Source organism: Coregonus lavaretus (assembly GCF_964263955.1).
Source record: "Coregonus lavaretus genome assembly, chromosome: 9".
NCBI classification, from domain to species: Eukaryota; Metazoa; Chordata; class Actinopteri; order Salmoniformes; family Salmonidae; genus Coregonus; species Coregonus lavaretus.
This window is the reverse complement of record NC_139996.1, coordinates 17,936,333-17,961,059: the sequence shown is the minus strand read 5'-3', so window position 1 is coordinate 17,961,059 and position 24,727 is coordinate 17,936,333. Positions and strand designations below refer to the sequence as shown.

General features: G+C 43.0%; 1 protein-coding gene across 1 annotated transcript in view; it reads right to left on the bottom strand.

Annotated features, from left to right (window-relative positions):
- Positions 1-2,140: 2,140 nt before the first annotated feature.
- The window catches only part of LOC311135141 (thromboxane-A synthase-like), a 140,252-nt gene continuing 117,665 nt past the window's right edge, over positions 2,141-24,727 (bottom strand). Inside the window, exons 11-14 of the mRNA XM_084169035.1 lie at positions 3,845-3,933; positions 3,523-3,660; positions 3,119-3,281; positions 2,141-2,812 (exon numbers count right to left, since the gene is read on the bottom strand). Of these exons, the coding sequence (XP_084025161.1) occupies positions 2,696-2,812; positions 3,119-3,281; positions 3,523-3,660; positions 3,845-3,933 (507 nt within the window). The 3' untranslated portion in view covers positions 2,141-2,695. The remainder of the gene's footprint in view (positions 2,813-3,118; positions 3,282-3,522; positions 3,661-3,844; positions 3,934-24,727) is intronic.

The following is a 24,727-nucleotide window of genomic DNA, read 5'->3' as shown; positions in this document are numbered from 1 at the left end:
TGCAAATTGTCATTTACCAATGGAGCAGTGGTGTAAAAATACTTTGAAGTACTACTTAAGTAGTTTTTTAGGGTATCTGTACTTTACTGTTTATATTTTTGACAACTTTTACTTTTAATAAATGTACTTTTCACTCCACACATTTTCCCTGACACCCAAATGTACTCGTTACAATTTGAATGCTTAGCAGAACAGGAAAATGGTGCAATTCACGCACTTATCAAGGGAACATCCCTGGTAATCCCTACTGCCTCTGATCTGGCGGACTCACTAAACACACATGCTTCATTTGTAAATGATGTCTGAGTGTTGGAGTGTGCCCCTGGCTATCCATAAAAAAATATAAATAATAATAAAACATTAAAATGGTGCCGTCTGGTTTGCTTAATATAAGGAATTTAAAATTATTTATAATTTTACTTTTGATACATACAGAGAGGGAAAAAAGTATTTGATCCCCTGCTGATTTTGTACGTTTGCCCAATGACAAAGAAATGATCAGTCTATAATTTTAATGATAGGTTTATTTGAACAATGAGAAACAGAATAACAACAAAGAAATCCAGAAAAATGTATGTAAAAAACGTTATAAATTGATTTGCATTGTAATGAGGGAAATAAGTATTTGACCCCCTCTCAATCAGAAAGATTTCTGGCTCCCAGGTGCCTTTTATACAGGTAACGAGCTGAGATTAGGAGCACAATCTTAAAGGGAGTTCTCCTAATCTCAGTTTGTTACCTGTATAAAAGACACCTGTCCACAGAAGCAATCAATCAATCAGATTCCAAACTCTCCACCATGGCCAAGACCAAAGAGCTCTCCAAGGATGTCAGGGACAAGATTGTAGACCTACACAAGGCTGGAATGGGCTACAAGACCATCGCCAAGCAGCTTGGTGAAAAGGTGACAACAGTTGGTGCGATTATTCGCAAATGGAAGAAACACAAAAGACCTGTCAATCTCCCTCGGCCTGGGGCTCCATGCAAGATCTCACCTCGTGGAGTTGCAATGATCATGAGAACGGTGAGGAATTAGTCCAGAACTAGGACCTTGTCAATGATCTCAAGGCAGCTGGGACCATAGTCACACAAGAAAACAATTGGTAACACACTACGCCGTGAAGGACTGAAATCCTGCAGCGCCCGCAAGGTCCCCCTGCTCAAGAAAGCACATATACAAGTTTGCCAATGAACATCTGAATGATTCAGAGGAGAACTGGGTGAAAGTGTTGTGGTCAGATGAGACCAAAATGGAGCTCTTTGGAATCAACTCAACTCGCCGTGTTTGGAGGAGGAGGAATGCTGCCTATGACCCCAAGAACACGTGGTCCTCTGTAGCTCAGCTGGTAGAGCACGGCGCTTGTAACGGCAGGGTAGTGGGTTCGATCCCCGGGACCACCCATACGTAAAAATGTATGCACACATGACTATAAGTCGCTTTGGATAAAAGCGTCTGCTAAATGGCATATTATTATTTATATTATAACACCATCCCCACCGTCAAACATGGAGGTGGAAACATTATGCTTTGGGGGTGTTTTTCTGCTAAGGGGACAGGACAACTTCACTGCATCAAAGGGACGATGGACAGGGCCATGTACCGTCAAATCTTGGGTGAGAACCTCCTTCCCTCAGCTAGGGCATTGAAAATGGGTCGTGGATGGGTATTCCAGCATGACAATGACCGAAAACACATGGCCAAGGCAACAAAGGAGTGGCTCAAGAAGAAGCACATTAAGGTCCTGGAGTGGCCTAGCCAGTCTCCAGACCTTAATCCCATAGAAAATCTGTGGAGAGAGCTGAAGGTTCGAGTTGCCAAACGTCAGCCTCGAAACCTTAATGACTTGGAGAAGATCTGCAAAGAGGAGTGGGACAAAATCCCTCCTGAGATGTGTGCAAACCTGGTGGCCAACTACAAGAAACGTCTGACCTCTGTGATTGCCAACAAGGGTTTTGCCACCAAGTACTAAGTCATGTTTTGCAGAGGGGTCAAATATTTATTTCCCTCATTAAAATGCAAATCAATTTATAAAATTTTTGACATGCGTTTTTCTGGATTTTTTTGTTGTTATTCTGTCTCTCACTGTTCAAATAAACCTACCATTAAAATTATAGACTGATCATTTCTTTGTCAGTGGGAAAACGTACAAAATCAGCTGGGGATCAAATACTTTTTTCCCTCACTGTAAGTATATTTAAAACCATATACTTGTAGACTTTTACTCAAGTAGTATTTTACTGGGTGACTTTCACTTGAGTCATTTTCTATTAAGGTATCTTTTCTTTTACTCAAGTATGACAATTGTGTACTTTTTCCACCACTGCATGGGAGCATAGTAATGCTACTGCTCCTCTGCTCACATTCAGTCCGGATCCTCAGCCCAGTCCATAGTTGATGAAGGAACAGCGACAGAGGATAGGCACTTGAATTTAGATTTTTAAGTTAAAGAAGAGGTTAATGCTAGCCTGGTCTCAAATCTGTTTGTGCTGTATTGCCAACTCTTACATAAAGTGAAAGCGCCAAACGTGTGAGAATAACCATAGAAGTTAGCAAGACAGCACAAACAGATCTGGGACCAGGCTAGGTTAATGCTACTTTATGTTTAGCCTTAAAATTAGCAGTCGTTGGATGGATAATATATCAGTTTCATAGAAATCACACTACAGTCTGGAGAGCAGACAGAGAACAGAGCTTCTATTCTTCCTCTGCAGGGGGAGTCGCCGGTTCTCCCTCTATCTCTCTATTAGTGATTGTCACATAGATGCCATTCTTGGGTCCGAGAGTGGTGTGAGACTTCAACTCCAGAGGAACCTGCATCATACATGTAGACGAGCAACGTGTTAAAGAGCTAGGGTACAGCATAGACTGGGTTGTATACATGTGACTCTGTATTTTCAATCTTATCATGACCTTTACAAATGTAGGTTGGGATAAGTGCCAAAAGAAGAAATATGGGCCCGTATTCATAAAGCGTATCAGTATGAATGGTGATCTAGGATCAGTTTAGCTTTTTAGATCGTAGTGAATATGCTTATATGGACAGGGGTGTTCTGATTCTAGATCAGCACTCCTACTCTAAGACGCTTTAGAGAATAGGGACTCAGAGGTTTAACCCACCTTGGTGTCTGTGCAGGCCACAATGTTGAACTTCCTGAAGACGTGCACCAGGGCCATCTTGATCTCCAGCTGGGCCAGCCTCATGCCCACACAGCTGCGGGGCCCCGCTCCAAACGGCAGGTACACAAACGGGTGTCTGCTGGCCTTGGCCTCCACTGTGAATCTGTATGGGCGAGTAAGAGGCCTCAGTGGTCAGTATGGAATACACTCTGATACTGTACTAGTACACTTGAATGTGCCTTCTGTGTTGTATTATCACGTGTCAATGTTGTACAGAACATCCACAGTAGGACATAATGTGAGGCAGTGACTGAGTGTACTGTAGCTGTGCTGAGACTTCTCTATAGTAGACCCATAGAAATGGAACATGATTACTGAGCTACAGTTGACTGACTGCCGCCTACCTCTCAGGGATGAACTTCTCTGGCTCAGGCCAGTACTCTGGATCATAGTGCAGATAGCCTGCAGGGATCTCCAGGGTGGCTCCCTTGGGTAGGAACTGTCCATTCACCATGCAGTCCTTGTCAACGTCACGGGCAAACCTGAAACAAAATGGTTGCTCAGTTTTCACAATGCGCATAATGAAATGGTGAACTATGGAACATGGGGGACATGGCCATTTACAGTACATAAGAGAGTTGTCTTGTGTATCTTGTGAATCGTTCTTATAATATCAATACTATTAATACTATCATACTATATGGGAAAAAGACTTGAGGCTCTTACCTGAAACCAGGGGGGTAGAGGCGCAGAGCCTCTGATATGACCATGTCAAGATATTTCAGCTCCTGGACATTGATGTAATCTGGTGAATCCTACAACAGAGAAAATAACACAAATCATGCATTTAACATCGCATTTAATTTGGTACCAAAAATTCCTATACTATCAAGTCAATAATGAAAGCACATTTTACACAAAAAAAGTCAAGTAAGAAAAGGAGAAAAGTGCAATTCATACCGATGCCAGCAGAGAGCAGCAAAACATGTTATTCAAAACTATGTTATGGCTATGAGGTTATTTGGAGAGCATGGCTGAGAATGTAAGAGTTTAGTGTTTGTTACTGCACCAAACAAACCACAAAGATGAACTACATCATAGATTAAATAAAACTACAGCATGAATGTATGGATGATGAGAGTGACTGAGTCGACATTAACACTGTTAAACAATGACTACAGTGGAGCCAGTGTAGTGCAGCTGAACAAACACCCCGCTGTCCCTAAAACACTGCTGTTGTGCTCAGATGTGTGTGTGTGCGTGCGTGTACATGTGTGCCCGTGTGTGTGTGGTTCGGTGGTTAGAGGGCCAGTCACTGCCATGCGTGAAGAGTGTGTGTGTCTGGGGACAATTCCAGAGCCTGTAAAGATGGGGCTCCATTGTTTGGCCTTGCTGTCACTTCTCATTGGGCGCCACACAGTTCCCCAGGGGAATGACATGTCCCTAATGAGCACTAAGAGCTAACACCACTCTCTGCTCCACTGATAAAGCCTAACCGCCGCTAGCTGCCAGACCTGTTGTATAAGATGTGCTTTTTACCACAAGAGAACGAGAGAAAAAGAGAGAGAGAGAGAGAGAGAGAGAGAGAGAGAGAGAGAGAGAGAGAGAGAGAGAGAGAGAAAGAGAGGGAAGGAGTGAGTGAGAGTGAGAAAGAGACCCTCCGTACAGAGAGCCAGAGTGGGTGACAACTTCAAAGTGTCTGTAGCCTAGTACCACAACACTGTGCTCTCTGAGTCTCTCTCAAACAGACCTAGCTCCAAACCACTCTCCGCAAGAATGTGGATGAAATATGTATCATGCAGCGACAGTGTTCTTTCCGCCTGTAGTGCCGGTGTACCTAATGATTATTCATGCTTGGTTTACTGCCAGGCCAGGGGAGAGGGAGCGTCTGTGGAGTTGAGTTAGTTGGAGCATTTGTATTCCGACGCCATGATTTCCTAATTATGCAGATTCAATGACAATCACTTATCCGAATCCTGTGGGGCAGTTTAACAAAGCTGATTCAACAAGTTAATCGGGAACACATTGGCCCCAGTGTGTGCGTGTGTCCGTATAGGTGTGTTTGTCTATCCGTCTGTGTGTTGTGTGTGTCTGTCCGTCCGTGTGTGTGTGTGTGTGCGTGTGCATCAAACACCCTGGTTCTGCACCACGGGGCGTGACAGGGCACAATGTTGGTAGGTGCATCAGATATCAGTGTTTAGCATGTCTCAGCTCTTTAGCCATCAAATTAAGCCCATTGTTCATTCCAACAGCACACAGAGACCTAGAGAAAACATACTCCCTTTCAGTGAGATATGGCAGAGCAACATCTTCATCAAGGTGAGGAAATGTACACTGTAGAAAAACGTTTTGCAACAGAAAATGAAAAAGCGTTTCTAGACCGCCATTGCCCTCTGTTTAGTGGGCGAACGTACAATCACTAGAGAACAAACTGGCGAGCTCCGTTCGAGACTATCCTGTCAACGGGACCTAAAGAACTGTAATATTCTATGTTTCTCAGAGTCGTAGCTGAACAAGGACATGGATAATATACAGCTCGCTGGCTTTTCCATGCATCGTCAAGATCGGAAGGCAGCCTCGGGTAAGATGGGAGGGGTGTGTCTCTGTTAACAACAGCTGGTGCGTGATCTCTAATGTTAAGGAAGTCTCAAGTTTTTGCTCGCATGAGTTAGAATACCTCATGATAAGCTGCAGACCATACTAGCTGTCTATTTACCACCACAAACCGATGCTGGCGCTAAGACAACACTCAACGAGCTGCATAGGGCCATAAGCCAACAAGAAAATACTCATCCAGAAACAGCACTTCTCGTGGACTGTGATTTTATTGCAGGGAAACTGAAACTAATTTTTAACAGCATGTCAGCTGTGCAACTAGAGACAAAACTGTAGATCACCTTTACTCAACACACAGAAACACTTACAAGGCTCTCCTTCGCCCTCCCTTTGGCAAATCTGACCATAACTCTATCAATCAAATTTCAATCAGATTTGATTTATAAAGCCCTTTTTACATCAGTCGATGTCACAAAATGCTATACAGAAACCCAGCCTAAAACCCCAAACAGCAAGCAATGCAGATGGAGAAGCACGGTGGCTAGGAAAAACTCCCTAGAAAGGCAGAAACCTAGGAAGAAACCTAGAGAGGATCCAGGCTCTGAGGGGTGGCCAGTCCCCTTCTGGCTGTGCCGGGTGGAGATTATAACAGTACATGGACATTAAGGCCAGATTTTTCTCCAAGATGTCCAAAGGTTCATAGATGACCAGCATGGTCAAATAATAATCACAGTGGTTGTAGAGGTTGCAACAGGTCAGTACATCAGGAGTAAATGTCACTTGGCTTTCATAGCCGGGCATTTAGAGGTTGAAATAGCAGGTGCGGTACAGAGAGAGAGTTGAAAACAGCAGGTCTGGGACAAGGTAGCACGTCCGGTGAACAGGGCAGTGTTCCATAGCCGCAGGCAGTAGAGTGGAAACTGGAGCAGCAGCACGACCAGGTGGACTGGGGACAGCAAGGAGTCATCAGGCCAGGTAGTCCTGAGGCATGGTCCTAGGGCTCAGGTCCTCCGGGATGGGAGGGAGTGAGAGAGAGAGAATTAGAGGGAGCATACTTAAATTCACACGGACACCGGATTAGACAGGAGAATAACACCAGATATAACAGACTGACCCTAGCCCTATTGCAGCATAGATACTGGAGGCTGAGACGGTGGGGGGGGGGGACAATAAGGAGGCCTGCGTCTTGTGACCGTAGAGTACGTGTAGGTATGTATGGCAGGACCAAATCGAAGAGATAGGTAGGCGCAAGCCCATGTAATGCTTGTAGGTTAGCAGTAAAACCTTGAAATCAGCCCTAGCCTTAACAGGAAGCCAGTGTAGAGAGGCTAGCACTGGAGTAATTATCAATTATTTTGGTTCTAGTCAAGATTCTAGCAGCCGTGTTTAGCACTAACTGAAGTTTATTTAGTGCTTTATCCGGGTAGCCAGAGTAGAGCATTGCAGTAGTCTAATCTAGAAGTGACCAAAGCATGGATTAGCTGTTCTGCATCATTTTTGGACAAAGAGTTTCTGATTTCTGCAATGTTACGAAGATGGAAAAAAGCTGTCCTTGAAAAATTCTTGATATATTCGTCAAAAGAGAGATCAGGGTCCAGAGTAACGCAGAGGTCCTTCAGTTTTTTTTTAGACGACTGTACAACCATCAAGATGAATTGTCAGATCCAACAGAAGATCTTTGTTTTTTGGGACCTAGAACTAGCATCTCTATTTTGTCCAAGTTTAAAAGTAAAACATTTGCCGACATCAACTTCCTTATGTCTGAAACACATGCTTCCAGGGTAGGCAATTTTGGGTCTTCACCATGGTTCATTGAAATATAGAGCTGTGTGTCGTCCGCATAGCAATGAAAGTTAACATTGTGTTACTGAATGACATCACCAAGAGGTAAAATATATAGTGAAAACAATAGTGGTCCTAAAACGGAACCTCGAGGAACACCGAAACGTACAATTGATTTGTCAGAGGACAAACCATCCACAGAGACAAACTGATATCTTTCCGACAGATAAGATCTAAACCAGGCAAGAACTTGTTCGTGTAGACCAATTAAGGTTTCCAATCTCTCCAAAAGAATAATGTGATCGATGGTGTCAAAAGCAGCACTAAGGTCTAGGAGCACGAGGACAGATGCAGAGCCTTGGTCTGACGCTATTAAAAGGTAATTTACCACCTTCACGAGTGCGGTCTCAGTGCTATGATGGGGTCTAAAACCAGACTGAAGCGTTTCGTATACAGTTTTTGTCTTCAGGAAGGCAGTGAGTTGCTGCACAACAGCTTTTTCTAAACATTTTGAGAGGAATGGGAGATTCGATATAGGCCGATAGTTTTTTATATTTTCTGGGTCAAGGTTTGGCTTTCTCAAGAGAGGCTTTATTACTGCCACTTTTAGTGAGTTTGGTACACATCCAGTGGATTGGGAGCCATTTATTATGTTCAACATAGGAGGGCCAAGCACAGGAAGTAGCTTCTTTCAGTAGTTTAGTTGGAATAGGGTCCAGTATGCAGCTTGAAGGTTTAGAGGCCATGACTATTTTCATGAATGTGAGATATGTCAAGAGATATAGAATAAAAAACCTTGAGTCTCTCCATTGATCCTAGGTCCTGGCAGTTTTGTGCAGACTCAGGACAGCTGAGCTTTGGAGAAATACGCAGATTCAAAGAGGAGTCCGTAATTTGCTTTCTAATGATCATGATCTTTTCGTCGAAGTAGTTCATGAATTCATCACTGCTGAAGTGAAAGGTATCCTCTCTTGGGGAATGCTGCTTTTTAGTTAGCTTTGCGGCAGTATCAAATATACATTTTGGATTGTTCTTATTCTCCTCAATTAGGTTGGAAAAATAGGATGATCGAGCAGCAGTGAGGGATCTTCGATATTGCTCTGTACTTTCTTTCCAAGCTAGTAGGAAGACTTCCAGTTTGGTGGAGCGCCATTTCCGTTCCAATTTTCTGGAGGCTTGCTTCAGTGCTCGGGTATTTTCTGTATACCAGGGAGCTAGTTTCTTGTGACAAAAGTTTTTTTGTTTTTAGGGGTGTGACTGCATCTAGGGTATTACGCAAGGTTAAATGTAGATCCTCAGTTAGGTCGTTAACTGATTTTTGTACTCCGACGTCCTTGAGTAGGTGGAGGGAGTCTGGAAGGGCCTCTAGGAATCTTTGGGTTGTCCGAGAATTTATAGCACGGCTTTTGATAGTCCTTGGTTGGGGTCTGAGCAGATTATTTGTTGCGATTGCAAACGTAATAAGATGGTAGTCCAATAGTCCAGGGTTATAAGGAAAAACATTTAGATCCACAATATTTATTCCACGGTACAAAACTAGATCCAGGGTATGACTGTGGCAATGAGTAGGTCCGGAGACATGTTGGACAAAACGCACTGAGTCGATGATGGCTCCGAAAGCCTTTTGGAGTGGGGCTGAGGACTTTTCCATGTGAATATTAAAGTCACCAAAAATTTGAATATTATCTGCCATGACTACAAGGTCCAATAGGAATTCAGGGAACTCCGTGAGGAACTCTGTATACGGCCCAGGAGGCCTGTAAACAGTAGCTATAAAAAGTGATAGAGTAGGCTGCATAGATTTCATGACTAGAAGCTCAAAAGACGAAACCGCAGTCATTTTTGGGGGGTAAATTGACATTTGCTATTGTAAATGTTAGCAACTCCTCCGCCTTTGCGGGATGCGCGAGGGATATGGTCACTAGTGTAACCAGGAGGAGAGGCCTCATTTAACACATTAAATTCTTCAGGCTTATTGTATGGGACACCTTTAAATGTGCCTTTAGAGGCCATGCAATTCAGTACTCATCTCGAAAACAAAAGCAATTTAGGTCAAAAGAGTTTATACTAAGAAAGGAAATAGAAAGTCTAACAGAACAGATAGATGGAAATAAAAACTGTAACATAGAGGCTCAGAATAAATTAGAGGAAAAACAAAAAGAAATGGAAAAACTTATTCAAGAAAGATCAAGTGTAATATATTATAAAAATAAAGCAAACTGGATGGAATATGGGGAAAAATGCACAAAATTCTTTTTTAATCTTCAACATAGGAATGCTACCAAAAAGAACTTAATGAAACTGGTTACAATTGACGGAGTCACCCATAATTCACCTAATGATATTTTGAAGGAAGAAACAAAGTATTTTAAGCATATGTTTTCTTTTCAGTCGCCTCCATCTCCTCTAACTGAAGCTAATTGTAGAGATTTTTTTTCTATTGATAATGTCAAAATAACAGCCACACAGAAAGACTCATGTGAAGGTGAAATTACAGAGGAGGAACTTCTGGATGCAATTAAAGACTTTAAGTCCGGGAAAACTCCAGGGTTGGATGGCATACCAATCGAGGTATACCAAACCTTTTTTGATATACTAAGAGGACCGTTATTAGCATGTTTTAACCACTCCTATGTAAATGGTAGATTATCTGACACTCAAGAAGAAGGTCTGATCTCATTATTACTGAAACAGGATACAAGTGGAAAATATAAAGATCCAGTCCATTTACAAAATTGGAGGCCCCTTACACTTCAGTGTTGTGATGCAAAAATCCTAGCAAAATGTATAGCGCATAGAATTAAAAAGGTATTGTCGGATATTATTCATTCTAATCAGACAGGTTTTTTACATGGAAGATACATTGGAGATAATATAAGGCAAGTATTGGAAACAATAGAACACTATGGAAAATATGGGAAACCAGGCCTGCTATTCATAGCAGACTTCGAAAAGGCATTTGATAAAGTTCGACTGGAATTTATATATAAATGCCTGGAGCATTTCAATTTTGGAGAATCTCTTATAAAATGGGTCAAAATCATGTATAGTAACCCTAGGTGTAAAATAGTAAATAATGGCTATTTCTCAGAAAGTTTTAAACTGTCAAGAGGAGTGAAACAAGGTTGTCCACTATCGGCATATCTATTTATTGTGGCCATCGAGATGTTAGCTATTAAAATCAGATCCAATAATAATATCAGAGGATTAGAAATACAGGGCTTAAAAACAAAGGTGTCATTGTACGCAGATGATTCATGTTTTCTTTTAGATCCACAACTAGAATCCCTCCACAGCCTCATAGAGGATCTAGATACATTTTCTAACCTCTCTGGATTAAAACCAAATTATGACAAATGTACTATATTACGTATTGGATCACTAAAAAATACAATTTTTACATTACCATGTAGTTTACCAATAAAATGGTCTGATGGTGATGTGGATATACTTGGAATACATATCCCAAAGGAAATAAATGATCTCACTTCAATAAATTTTAATAGAAAGTTAGCAAAAATAGATAAGATCTTACTACCATGGAAAGGAAGATACCTGTCAATTTGTGGAAAAATCACCCTGATTAACTCTTTAGTATTATCCCAGTTTACCTATTTGCTTATGGTCTTGCCTACGCCTAGCAAACAGTTTTTTAAATTATATGAGAAAAAAATATTCAATTTTATTTGGAACGGCAAGCCAGACAAAATTAAAAGAGCATATTTATATAATGAATATGAATTCGGAGGACAGAAATTATTAAATATTAAAGCATTAGACCTATCACTAAAATCTTCAGTCATCCAAAAGTTATACTTAAATCCGAACTGGTTCTCAAGCAAATTAGTAAGATTGTCTCACCCACTGTTCAAGAAAGGCCTTTTTCCCTTTATTCAGATTACAACCTCTCACTTTCAGTTATTTGAAAAGGAAATAATCTCCCAAATGTCACTATTTCTAAAACAAGCCATAGAAAGTTGGTTGCAATTTCAATTTAATCCTCCAGAAACGACAGAACAAATAATGCAACAAATATTGTGGTTAAATTCAAATATACTAATTGACAAAAAACCTTTATTTTTTGACAGAATGTTTAAAAAAGGTATAATCTTCGTAAATGATATCATCGGTAGGACTGGTGGAGTTATGTCGCACATGCAGCTAACAAAAACATATGGAAATGTCTGCTCTACCCAAAATTACAACCAAATAATTGCAGCCTTACCGCAAAAGTGGAAGAGGAAAGTTGAAGGGGGAGAAAGTAAGGAACTTGTCTGTCGGCCTTGCATTAAAGAACATAATTGGTTAAGGAAAACTGTGATAAATAAAAAAGTATATCAGTTTCACTTAAGGACCAAAGGATTGACAGCCGTCCCATATAGATTGCAAAATAGTTGGGAAGAGATCTTTGACGTACCGATCCCATGGCATAGTGTTTATGAACTGACACGCAAAACGACACCGGATTCAAAAATTAGAATCTTTCAATTTAAATTATTATATACAATTCTTGCTACCAATAGAATGTTATTTATATGGGGGATACAATCTTCCCAGCTCTGCAGATTTTGCTGTGAAGAGATAGAATCATTAGATCATTTGTTTTGGTTCTGTCCATTTGTAGCTTGTTTTTGGACACAGGTCCAGGAATGGCTAAAGGATTGCAATATTTACCTGGAACTAACCTTGCAGATAGCATTACTGGGTGATCTGAAAAGTCATAGTCAATCAATCAATAATATAATAATACTTTTAGCAAAAATGTTTATTTTTAATTCACAATCTGTAGAAGCAATGAGAATAGAAAGGTTCAGAACTTTTGTAAAATATCACAGTACGGTTGAAATATATATGGCAAATAGAAATCCTATATGGATGGTGTTAAGAGATAGATGGGAGGTATTGAATAGAGTTGAAGGATGGGACTAATAACAAATAACAACAAATAATAACAAAGATAGCTAATAATGTAAGCATACTGTGTCCATAATAAGTATATAGGTTGTATGTTGGGAGCTTTTGGGAAAGAGCACAGTTAGAAAGATATGGCATTTAGAAGCAAACCGGATGGACATCATGAAAATGATCGGAGAGGTTGAGAGTAGAAGAAGTTCAGGAGCAAAAAAAATAAATAAATAAATAAATAAATAAATATATATATATATATATATATATATATATATATATATATATATATATATATATATATATATATATAGAATTATTGTAAAATTAACTCTGTCCATAAGGTGTAGATAGTAAGTATAGACCGGAAGTAGAGGCCTGGGCGTTGTTGTTCACTAATTTACTCCAAGTAGGGAAAGGATGGTGGGGTTGAAAAGTAATAAAGGGGAATATATATATAAAAAATTTATTCAGGCTTAAGCCATGTTTCAGTCAGGCCAATCACATCAAGATTATGAACAGTGATTAGTTCATTGACCATAACTGTCTTGGAAGTGAGGGATCTAACATTAAGTAGCCCTATTTTGAGATGTGAGATATCACAATCTCTTTCAATAATGACAGGAATGGAGGAGGTCTTTATTCCAGTGAGATTACTAAGGCGAACACCGCCATGTTTAGTTTTGCTCAACCTAGATCGAGGCACAGACATGGTCTCAATGGGGATAGCTGAGCTGACTACACTGACTGTGCTAGTGGCAGACTCCACTAACAGCCTGCTGCCTGGCCTGCACCCTATCTCATTGTGGAGCTAGAGTAGTTAGAGCCCTGTCTGATTCCTGCTTACAAGCAAAAACTCAAACAGGAAGTACCTAGGGATGGGCATGAGTAATCGAGTACTCGAACGGACGTCAAAGCTTGATCTTTAACCAGAGAAATTCAAATACTGTAAAACTATTTGGTGGAATGTGCTTTGTGGCTGTCTGAATGGGCAAGTGAAATTGTGTCTTGAAGAAAACATTAATTTGCTTTGACTCTAGTGTTCCATTTATACATTTCCATTTGCACAACAAAAAAGAAACAAAGCCAAGCATCACACCGTTCTCCCTAAATTATCTTTCCCCTCTAGCTCATTCAATTGCATTCTGACCGCTCCCTCCACACACGCGTGCTGAGTGCGCACACAAGCTCCCGTTAGGCCTACAGAAATAAATGCCTATAAAAACATATCTAACTGATGGGATAAACAAGCTACATTCCTTGCAAAATGGATTTATAACAAATTCAAAATGGACTGGTTGATTGAAGTAGGAAAATATGTGTTCCAACAACGAGCTGCAGTTTTTGAATAATTTTGTCCCTGTCTATTTTCCGCTTAACTTCGTGATTTTGGCAATGAGGCCCTTTATCTACTTCCCCAGAGTCCGATGAACTTGTGGACACCATTTTATGTCTTTGTGTTCAGTAGGAAGGAAGTTAGAGGTCGTTTTGCGAGCCAATGCTCACTAGCGTTAGCACAATGACTGGAAGTCTATGTGTATCTGTTAGCATGCTAGCAGATACCCATAGACTTCCAGTCATTGCGCTAATGTTAGTTAGCAATTGCGCTAGTGCCAATTAGCAACTTCCTTCAAACTGCTCGCAGAGACATAAAAATGGTATCCACGAGTTCATCGGACTCTGGGGCCTCATTGCCAATATCCCAAAGTATCCCTTTAAGCACAGGGTTTCCCAAACTCGGTCCTGGGGCCCCCCCCTGGGTGCACGTTTTGGTTTTTGCCCTGGCACTAAACAGCTTATTAAAATAACCAACTCATCATCAAGCTTTGATTATTTGAATCAGCTGTGTAGTGCTAGGGCAAAAAACTAAATGTGCACCCAGGGGGGGCCCCAGGACCGAGTTTGGGAAACCTGCTTTAAGCTACTTTGCGAACTGCTAGTGCCATTTATAATTGGTTAGCCTATAACCCCCCTAAACATAGACAGGTTCCACACTGAAAATATGGAAAAATAAAAAATATTCTGTATAAAATAGATGTGTCTTGACTGTGATAAGGGCTCAGGAAATAAGAGCACATTGTCTGCTAAATTAATAAAACAAGGCTATGCCATTGCACAGCCATAGGCTTCTACAAGCACCACTGCTGAGGTTACTGCCTTTTTGAAGTTCCACAATTTTTTTACATTTTTACATTTTTAGTCATTTAGCAGACGCTCTTATCCAGAGCGACTTACAGTTAGTGAGTGCATACATTATTATTATTATATATTTTTTTTTTTTATACTGGCCCCCTGTGGGAATCGAACCCACAACCTTGGCGTTGCAAACGCCATGCTCTACCAACTGAGCTACATCCCTGCCGGCCATTCCCTCCCCTAACCTGGACAACGCTGGGCCAATTGTGCGCCGCCCCATGGGTCTCCCGGTCGCGGCCGGCTACGACAGAGCCTGGATTCGAACCAGGATCTCTAGTGGCACAGCTAGCACTGCGATGCAGTGGCACAGTGGTCTAAGGCACTGCATCGCAGTGCTAGCTGTGCCACTATAGATTCTGGTTCGAATCCAGCAGACCACCATAATCCCTGTGCCCAAGAACGCCAAGGTACCCGGTCTAAATTACTATTGCCCGTAGCACTCACATCTGTAACCATGAAATGCTTTGAAAGGCTGGTCATGGCACATCAACACCATCATCCCAGACACCCTGGGCCCACTCCAATTCACATAACGCCACAACAGATGCCGCAATCTCTATAGCACTCCACACTGCCCTCTCCGACCTGGACAAAAGGAACACTTATGTGATGCTGTTAATTGACTACAGCTCAGCGTTCAAAACATAGTGCCCTCCAAGCTCATCACTAAGCTCAGGACCCTGTGACTGAACACCTCCCTCTGGAACTGGATCCTGGACTTCCTGACTGGCCGCCCCCAGGTGCTGAGGGTAGGCAGCCACGCTGACCCTCAACATGGGGGCCCCTCAGGGGTGCGTGCTTAGTCCCCTCCTGTGCTCCCTGTTCACCCACGACTGCAAGGCCGCGCATGACTCCAATACCATCATTAAGTTTGCTGATGACACAACAGTGGTAGGCCTGATCACTGATGACGAGACCGCCTATAGAGAGGAGGTCAGTGACCTTGCACCAATCTCTCCCTCAACGTCAGCAAGACAAAGGAGCTGATTGTGGACTATAAGAAATGGAGGGCCAAGCACGCCCCCATCCACATCGACAGGACTGTAATGGAGCGGGTTGAGTTTCAAGTTCCTCATTGTCCATATCACTAAGGAATGAACATGGTCCACACACACCAACACAGTCGTGAAGAAGGCACAACAATGCCTCTTCCCCCTAAGGAGGCTGAAAAGATTTGGCATGGGCTCTCAGATACTCAAAAAGTTGTACAACTGCACCATTGAGAGCATCTTGACTGGCTGCATCTCCACTTGGTATGGCAACTGCTTGGCATCCAACCACAAGGCGCTACAGATGGTAATGCGTACAGCCCTGTACATCACTGGGACCAAGCTCCTTGCCATCCAGGACCTCTATACCAGGCAGTGCAGAGGAAGGCCCTAAAAAATATATACGACTCCGGCCACCCAAGTCTTAGACTGTTCTCTCTGCTACTGCACAGCAAGCGGTACCAATCCACAAAGTCTGGATCAAACAGGACCCTTAACAGCTTCTAAACCCAAGCCATAAGACTACTAAATAGTTAACCAAATAGTTACCCAGAGTATCTGCATTGACCCTCTTTGCACTAACTCTTTTGACTCATCACATGCCGCTACTGTTTATCATCTAGTCACTTTACCCCTACCTATATCTATAGTGCCTTCAGAAAGTATTCACACCATAGTGTTTAACAGGATAAAAATAAACGGAATAGAGCTAAGCACATGCAAAATCCTAGAGGAAAATCTGGTTCAGTCTGCTTTCCACCAGACACTGGGAGATAAATGTACCTTTCTTAACTTAAAACACAAGGCCAAATATACACTTGAGTTGTTTACCAAGATAATATTGAATGTTCCTGAGTGGCCTGGTTACAGTTTTGACTTAAATTGGCTTGAAAATCTATGGCAAGACTTAAAAATGGTCGTCTAGCAATGATCAACAACCAACTTGACAGAGCTTGAAGAATTCTTTAAAAAAATAATGTGCAAATATTGTACAATCCAGGTGTGCAAAGCTCTTAGAGACTTACCCAGTAAGACTCACAGCTGTTATCGCTGCCAAATGTGATTCTAACATGTATTGATTGACTCAGGGGTGTGAATACTTATGTACGTAAATTAGATATTTATGTATTTAATTTTAAATACATCTGCAAAAATGTTCTAAAAACATGTTTTCACTTTGTCATTATAGAGTATTGTGTGAAGATGAGTAAGAGGAAAAAAACTATTGAATCAATTTTGAATTCAGGCTGTAACAACAAAATGTGGAATAAGTCAAGGGGTATGAATACTTTCTGAAGGCACTGTACATATCTACCTCAATTACCTCGTACCCCTGCACATTGACTCGGTACAGGTACCCCGTGTATTTAGCCATTCTATCGTTACTCGTGTATTTATTTTGTGTTATTATTTTTCTATATTTATTTCTCTCTGCATTGTTGGGAAGGGCCCGTAAGTAAGTGTTTCACTGTTAGCCTACACCTGTTGTTTACGAAGCATGTGACAAATACAATTAGATTTGATACATTGTAGGGTGCCCAGCCACTCTGGACCAGAATGGGTGAAAACATACTTTGGTGATGACATTTGTGACTCGTTTCATGAAACTGTCGCACGTCAGGAGAGGCATTTGAACGTACACATTTATTTTTATCAAACTGCGTTTTTTTGGCAGAAATGCCTACTGGAACATGTGAACTTTCATGTGCTTTAATAACAAACTTCTATTCCATCCGTAAATACGAATAAAATGGTTAAATTACGAGCCTAGTTGGTTTAGCCATGGAAAAAGACCGGAACCTTCCGCTAGAAATGATTGGCTGAGATAATGGATGGGCTGGACATGCCGGGAGAGGAGTTTGGATTGGTCTGCCATGTAGCCTGCTTCTGTCTATAACGTGAGCTGCTCAGTATGGGTTGATAGTCCTTTCTGTCACACTGTTTTTGAAAGATATAACGTTAGCCATCGAGAACTACAAAAGTTTTGCTACTTTTCTCAACAACATTGATGCCCTGAATTTAGCAGGAGCTATCGACATATCAGTTGGAAAAAGTGATGGTCTACTTTCTGCATATGCCACGGTCAGTGACTTGACACAACACTGGCCAAACAAGATGTAGCTACAAACAAAACAGAGTTAAATGGTTCCAGTCTGCCATGAAGCGTTCAGGCATGTATACGGGTAAGAGTCTAGCTACATTTTCAGATATTATACGTTTCTAATTTTGTCAGAAAGTCGTTTACATTGCAAGTTAAAGCGTACTGTTAGCTAGCGAACGTTAGATTGCTGGCTCGGTAGCTTACGTTAAGTGTATGATCTGTGTAGTAATATTATTCAAATCAGAAATCCATTTGCATTGCAAGTTATAGCCTAATGTTAGCTAGCTAACATTGAACCTAGTTGGTTAGCTCTTTAGCTACTACAGCTATGACAATATTTGTATTGGTAGTAGTATGAGTTGGGATTATACCGGTTCATTGTTTAGCTAGCTAGCTACATGTCTGAACAAAAGACTCCACTTCGCCAGACAATTACAAGACCCATCAAGTTAGCCAAGTGTGTCTGGGGATGATTACGGCCATCTATTGTTTTTCATGAACATGTGTACATGTCTAGACAATAGTGACCCATCCACTTAGCTAGATGTGGCTATAGCATTTCCTTCACATGACCCATCAATTTAGACAAGTGTGTCAGGTAAGCATCCCGGAGTCGCCTCTTCACTGTTGACGTTGAGACTGGTGTTTTACGGGTACTATTTAATGAAGCTGCCAGTTGAGGACCTGTGAGGCGTCTGTTTCTCAAACTAGACACCCTAATGTATTTGTCCTCTTGCTCAGTTGTGCACCGGGACCTCCCACTCCTCTTTCTATTCTGGTTATAATATAATAATAATATGCCATTTAGCAGACGCTTTTATCCAAAGAGACTTACAGTCATGTGTGCATACATTTTTACGTATGGGTCATCCCGGGGATCGAACCCACTACCCTGGCGTTACAAGCGCCATGTTCTACCAATTGAGTACACAGCGTTGTACGAGATCTTCAGTTTCTTGGCAATTTCTCGCATGGAATAGCCTTCATTTCTCAGAACAAGAATAGACTGACGAGTTTCAGAAGAAAGTTATTTGTTTCTGGCTATTTTGAGCCTGTAATCGAACCCACAATTGCTGATGCCATTTATTGAAGATTAAAGAAGGCCAGTTTTATTGCTTCTTTAATCAGCACAGCAGTTTTCAGCTGTGCTAATATAATTGCAAAAGGGTTTTCTAATGATCAATTAGCCTTTTAAAATGATAAACTTGGATTAGCAAACACAACGTGCCATTGGAACACAGGACTAATGGTTGCTGATAATGGGCCTCTGTACGCCTATGTAGATATTCCATTAAAAATCAGCCGTTTCCAGCTACAATAGCCATTTATAACATTAACAATGTCTACACTGTATTTCTGATCAATTTGATATTATTTTAATGGACCAAAAAATTGCTTTTCTTTCGAAAACAAGGACATTTCTAAGTGACCCCAAACTTTTGAACGGTAGTGTATATGTTTTTTTTATTGGTGTGGGAGGGGGGCAAAAAATACTATAAAATCACCAGGAATTGAGCTAAAAATTAGTTACATTCACGAAATCTGTTCCCAAGTATTCTCACAAATAAAGAAAAGAGACGTGATAATGTCTCAATGTAATCAAGGTATGAAATTATTGTTACTATCACATACAACCTCTTTTTGGGCTTAGTTGTGGTCAATTGGCAGTGTACAAATTAATACAATTATGTTCCGGCCCCCCAATCATTCGCTCTGACAAATATTGGCCCGCGGCTGAATTGAGTTGCCTACCCCTGATCTACAGTTACTGACAGGTCTACTTCACACCTCAGCATCAGAAGACCTATCCAGCTTATGACTAGCTACAGGCAGCCTTCTGCCAAAGCACACATTTGCACAAAAACATGGATTAAAATGTAGATGAAAAAAAGATGTTCTTGGCGCCATACGGTATGTGTCAAATCCTGGTGTTAAAGACTGTTACGAACCCCGTGGCTCTAAACGTCTAGGGTGGATGGACAGGAGACCCGTAACATAAATCATGCAAATTATAAGTGTGGCATGGAACAGTGAGAAGGAAAAACTACACGACAACCATAAACTACCGTCAAACACAAATGGTTTATTCCTGAACACACGGTAAAGGATTGGGAAAAAGGGCTGAGCAGGACCCAAGAAATGAAACAATAGTGTAAAACACCCCTAAACTGATCTTGCCTGCCTCAAGAACCACTAGGCTACTGCTACCATACAAAAATACAGTGGGTGGTCCGCTCAGGTCTAACTAGTGTTTATAGACAGTTCTTTCTACGGGAAATGTATGCCCAAGGGCAGCTAGCTCAAACTCCCCTTTTCCCAGAAACACACAATAGTTACCAAACAGAGTAACCAGCAACTTAGTGAGTACTCTAAACAAAGGACATCACAGTATCCATTACTCACATACAAAACAGTAGTCTAACAGAATTACCAATCATAGTAAACAGCACTTAGTGAGTAATCAAAAACAGGACACCACCGTGTCCATACTCACATACGGAAATATTCTCTCTCTCTCAACAAACACAAGACTGGTTTTTATACAATGGGATGTGTGATTGAACAAACGAGTAACAGGTGGTGCAATGCACAGGAATGTTCACTGATTGGTCCAATCAGCAGACACCTCAACGACCACCAATCAGGAACATACAGGACACCTGTGATTAGGGCAGAAGGAGAGAAACACACAAAAACACAGGATACCTGTATCCGTAACACTCCCACCCTTAAAAGAGCAAACCACAATGGTTTGCGACACACGTACTATCACAACACCCAAATTCACAAATCATCCTGCCGGGATAACAAAAAAAAACCTAGATCATTACACACGAGACAAAGCATCTGCCAACACATTATCCAACCCCTTTTTGTGGCGGATCTCCAAATTATAATTTTGCACGACAAGTGCCCAACGCATAAGGCGTTGGTTCTGGTTGTACATCCGGTGGAGAAAAACTAAGGGGTTATGGTCAGTATAAACTATCACTGGTAATGCACTGGAACCAACATAAACTTCAAAGTACTGCAGAGCTAACAACAAAGCTAGAGCTTCTTGTTCAATGGTGGAATAGTTTGTCTGACATTTGTTAAATTTCCGTGAAAAATAACAGACAGGATGGTCCACTCCACTCTGGTCTTGCTGCAGTAGAACAGCCCCAGCACCTCTGGCACTTGCATCTACCTCCAGTTTAAACGGTCGTTCAAAATCTGGCGCAGCAAGAACAGGAGTACTACATAAGAGTGCTTTAGCAGTGTTGAAAGCAGTACGACACCCTTCAGACCATACAAATTTTCTCGCCGGACTGAGCAAATCCGTTAATGGAGCAACTACAGCAGAGAAATTTTTACAGAAACTACGGTAGTAGCCAACCATCCCTAAAAAACGGCGTAGCTCTCTTCTGGTGGTAGGTGCGGGAAATGCGTTTATAGCGGAGACCTTGGCATCTACAGGGCGCACCTGACCATGGCCGACCTGTTTACCAAGATAAGTAACAGTGGCCTTCCCAAACTCGCACTTTGCTAAGTTCAGGGTTAGAGAAGCGGTTGCTAGACGTTCACACACTACCCTTAGAGTGTTAACATGATCAGACCACTCAGTTGAATAAATTACCAGATCATCAAGGTAAGCACTACAATTAGGAACTCCAGCCAATACTGTGTTAACCAGGCGTTGGAAAGTGGCTGGTGCGTTCCGCATCCCAAATGCCATGACAGCATATTGTAGGAAGTGATCTGGGGTCACAAAGGCAGAGATGTCGGAGGCACGTGGGGTTAACGGCACCTGCCAGTAACCTTTTAGAAGATCTAGTTTGGTTACATAAGTAGCAGCACCAACAGTATCAATACAGTCATCCAGTCTGGGTAACGGGAACGAGTCGGGCACTGTGACAGCATTGACTTTCCGATAGTCCGTACATAATCTGGATGTCCCATCACGTTTAGGAACCAGAATGCACGGAGAACTCCAAGGACTTGAACTTGGCATAGCCAGGTTATTCTCCACCAAATAACCGACCTCACCCCTCATTATCTTTCTCTTAGAGACGTTGACACGATAAGGATGTTGCTTGATAGGTGCAGCGTTTCCAACATTAATGTCATGTTCTAACACATTTGTACATGTAGGAACATCATTAAAAAGACATGGAAAGCTGTGTAATAGTCTCACAATATCATCTGACTGTCTGTCCGTTAAATGAATCAGGCTTGACGGGAGAGACAGCAGCATCTCTGAATTGGGCAATCTAGCACACTGCTGCTGAGTATTGCGCAACTCCAAACCATCTCCGTCCACATCATTAACATGACCTCCCACTACAGCCGTAGCAGCAATAGAGACAGCCGACTCGGCCAGTTTCTCTGGACTGTCTACCTGAGTGACGGGTCTGGTGTGGTATGTCTTCAACATGTTAACGTGGCACACACGAGATTGGCGTTTTCTATCAGGAGTCTGTATCACGTAGTCAGTTTCACTTAGTTTCTTTTCAATGACATAAGGACCAGAGAAACGTGCTGACAATGACGCTCCTGGCACAGGCAACAATACAAGAACTCGGTCACCTGGCTGCAGTGAACGAGAAACAGCCTGTGTGTCATAGTGTCGTTTCATCCGTTTCTGTGAGGAAGACAGCGCTTCCTTTGCTAGAGCACAGGCACCATGTAGGCGCTCACGAAAGCGACTAACGTAGTCCAACACATTTTCTTTCACACACAACTCTTGTGACAAAAACTGATCCTTAAGGACTTTCATAGGTCCTCTCATGGTGTGTCCAAACACCAGTTCAGCTGGGCTGAACCCTAGGGATTCCTGTACTGTCTCACGGACAGCAAACAAAACTAGAGGAACTCCCTCATCCCAATCTTTCTCTGATTCCAAACAATATTTACGGAGCATAGACTTCAAGGTCTGATGCCAACATTCAAGCGCACCCTGAGACTCTGGGTGATATGCGCTTGACACACGGTGTGTAACTGACAAGGATTTTAACACTTGTTTGAACAGTGTAGAAAGGAAATTCATACCCTGATCAGTTTGTATCACCTTAGGTAACCCAAAAGTTGAGAAGAATTTGATCAACGCTTTACTCACCACCGGAGCAGTAATCCTTCGCAGAGGAATGGCCTCTGGGTACCTGGTGGCCACACACATAATTGTTAACATAAACTGGTTACCAGATTTTGTTTTTGGTAATGGTCCAACACAATCAACCATCACATGTTCGAAGGGTTCACCTATGGCCGGTATGGGACAAAGAGGCGCGGGGGAAATAACCTGGTTCGGTTTCCCAACTACTTGACAGGTGTGGCAAGTCCGACAGAACTGAGCCACATCTTGTTTTAAGCCAGGCCAAAAGAAATGTCGCAAAACACGATCATAAGTCTTGGTGACTCCCAGATGTCCGGACCACTGGTGATCATGAGCGAGGGATAAAACATGTTGGGGCTCTAACTCCTCTAGCCCCACAGTGAAATAGGGTGCAGGCCAGGCAGCAGGCTGTTAGCCAACCTGCCAGCTTAGTGGAGTCTGCCAATAGCACAGTCAGTGTAGTCAGCTCAGCCATACCCATTGAGACTGTGTCTGTGCCTCGACCTAGGTTGGGCAAAACTAAACATGGCGGTGTTCGCCTTAGCAATTGTCACACTCTGGCTCCGGGACTGTGTTGTTTGAGCCAGGGTGTATTCATTTGGTTGTGTTGGGTTAGGGTGTGTTCATTTGTTGTGTTTGGTTTTGGTTTTGTTTCCGTGTTTGGTCAGTGACTCCCAATCGGAGGTAACGAGTGTCAGCTGTCGGCTCGTTATCTCTGATTGGGAGCCATATTTATACTGTGTGTTTTCACCTTGTGGTTGTGGGTTTTTGTTCCAAGTTCAGTCTTTGTTCACTGTTGGACTTCACTATCGTCTTTTGTTTTGTAGTTTCGTGCTTTATCAATTAAAGTCATCATGTTCACTCAACGCGCTGCGTATTGGTCTGCTCCCTTTATAGACGGTCGTGACAGAAAAACCCACCATCAAAGGACCAAGCAGCGTATACGGGAACACCCGCAGGAGAGAACGCTGGTGGATGTCCTCCTCGGCTGGGGACATATTACGCAGGAGGAGGCCGTCCGGTACCGGAGGGCGATGAAGGGGGAGAACCTGGCAGGAGAGGAGCAACGGCGTCAGCAGGGCCATCGTCGGATGGACGAGAGGCAACCCCAAAAAGTTTTTGGGGGGGGGCACATGGCTTGGGCGGCTGGGCAGCAGGAGGCTGCCACAGAGAGACGTGGAGAGAAGGCTACCGGATTACGGGAGCCATTGGCGAGTAGAGGGATGGAAGCAGTTGAGGCACGGCGTAAGAGACTGAGGTGTGTTACCAGTCCGGTCCGGCCCGTTCCTGATCCCCGGTTAAGGCCAGTGGTGTGTGTTCCCAGTACGGACCGGTCTGTTCCTACTCCACGCATCAAGCCCACGGTGTGCGTCGCCAGTCCAGCCCGGCCGGTTCCTGCTCCACGTAAGAAGCCTACGGTGAACGTCGCCAGCCCAGCCCGGCCTGTTCCTGCTCAACGCACAAAGCCTACGGTGTGCGTCGCCAGCCCAGCCCGGCCTGTTCCTGCTCCACGTACGAAGCCTACGGTGTGCGTGGCCAGCCCAGCCCGACCTGTTCCTGCTCCACGTACCAGACCCACGGTGTACGTCGCCAGCCCGACCCGGCCTGTTCCTGCCACTCGCACCAAACCTACGGTGCGTGTCGCCAGCCCGGTCCGGCCTGTTCCTGCCACCCACACCAAGTCTACGGTGCGCGTCGCCAGCCCGACCCGGCCTGTTCCTGCCACTCGCACCAGACCTACGGTGCGCGTCGCCAGCCCGGTCCGGCCTGTTCCTGCTCCCCGCACTAGCCCTGAGATGCGTGTCCTCAGCCCGGGACCACCAGTTCCGGCACCACGCACTAGGCCTTATGTGCGTCCCCAGGGTCCAGCATGCCCTGTTCCTTCTCCCCGCACTAGACCTGAGATGCGTGTCCTCAGCCCGGTACCTCCAGTTCCGGCACCACGCACCAGGCCTATAGTGCGCCTCAGACGGCCAGAGTCTGCCGTC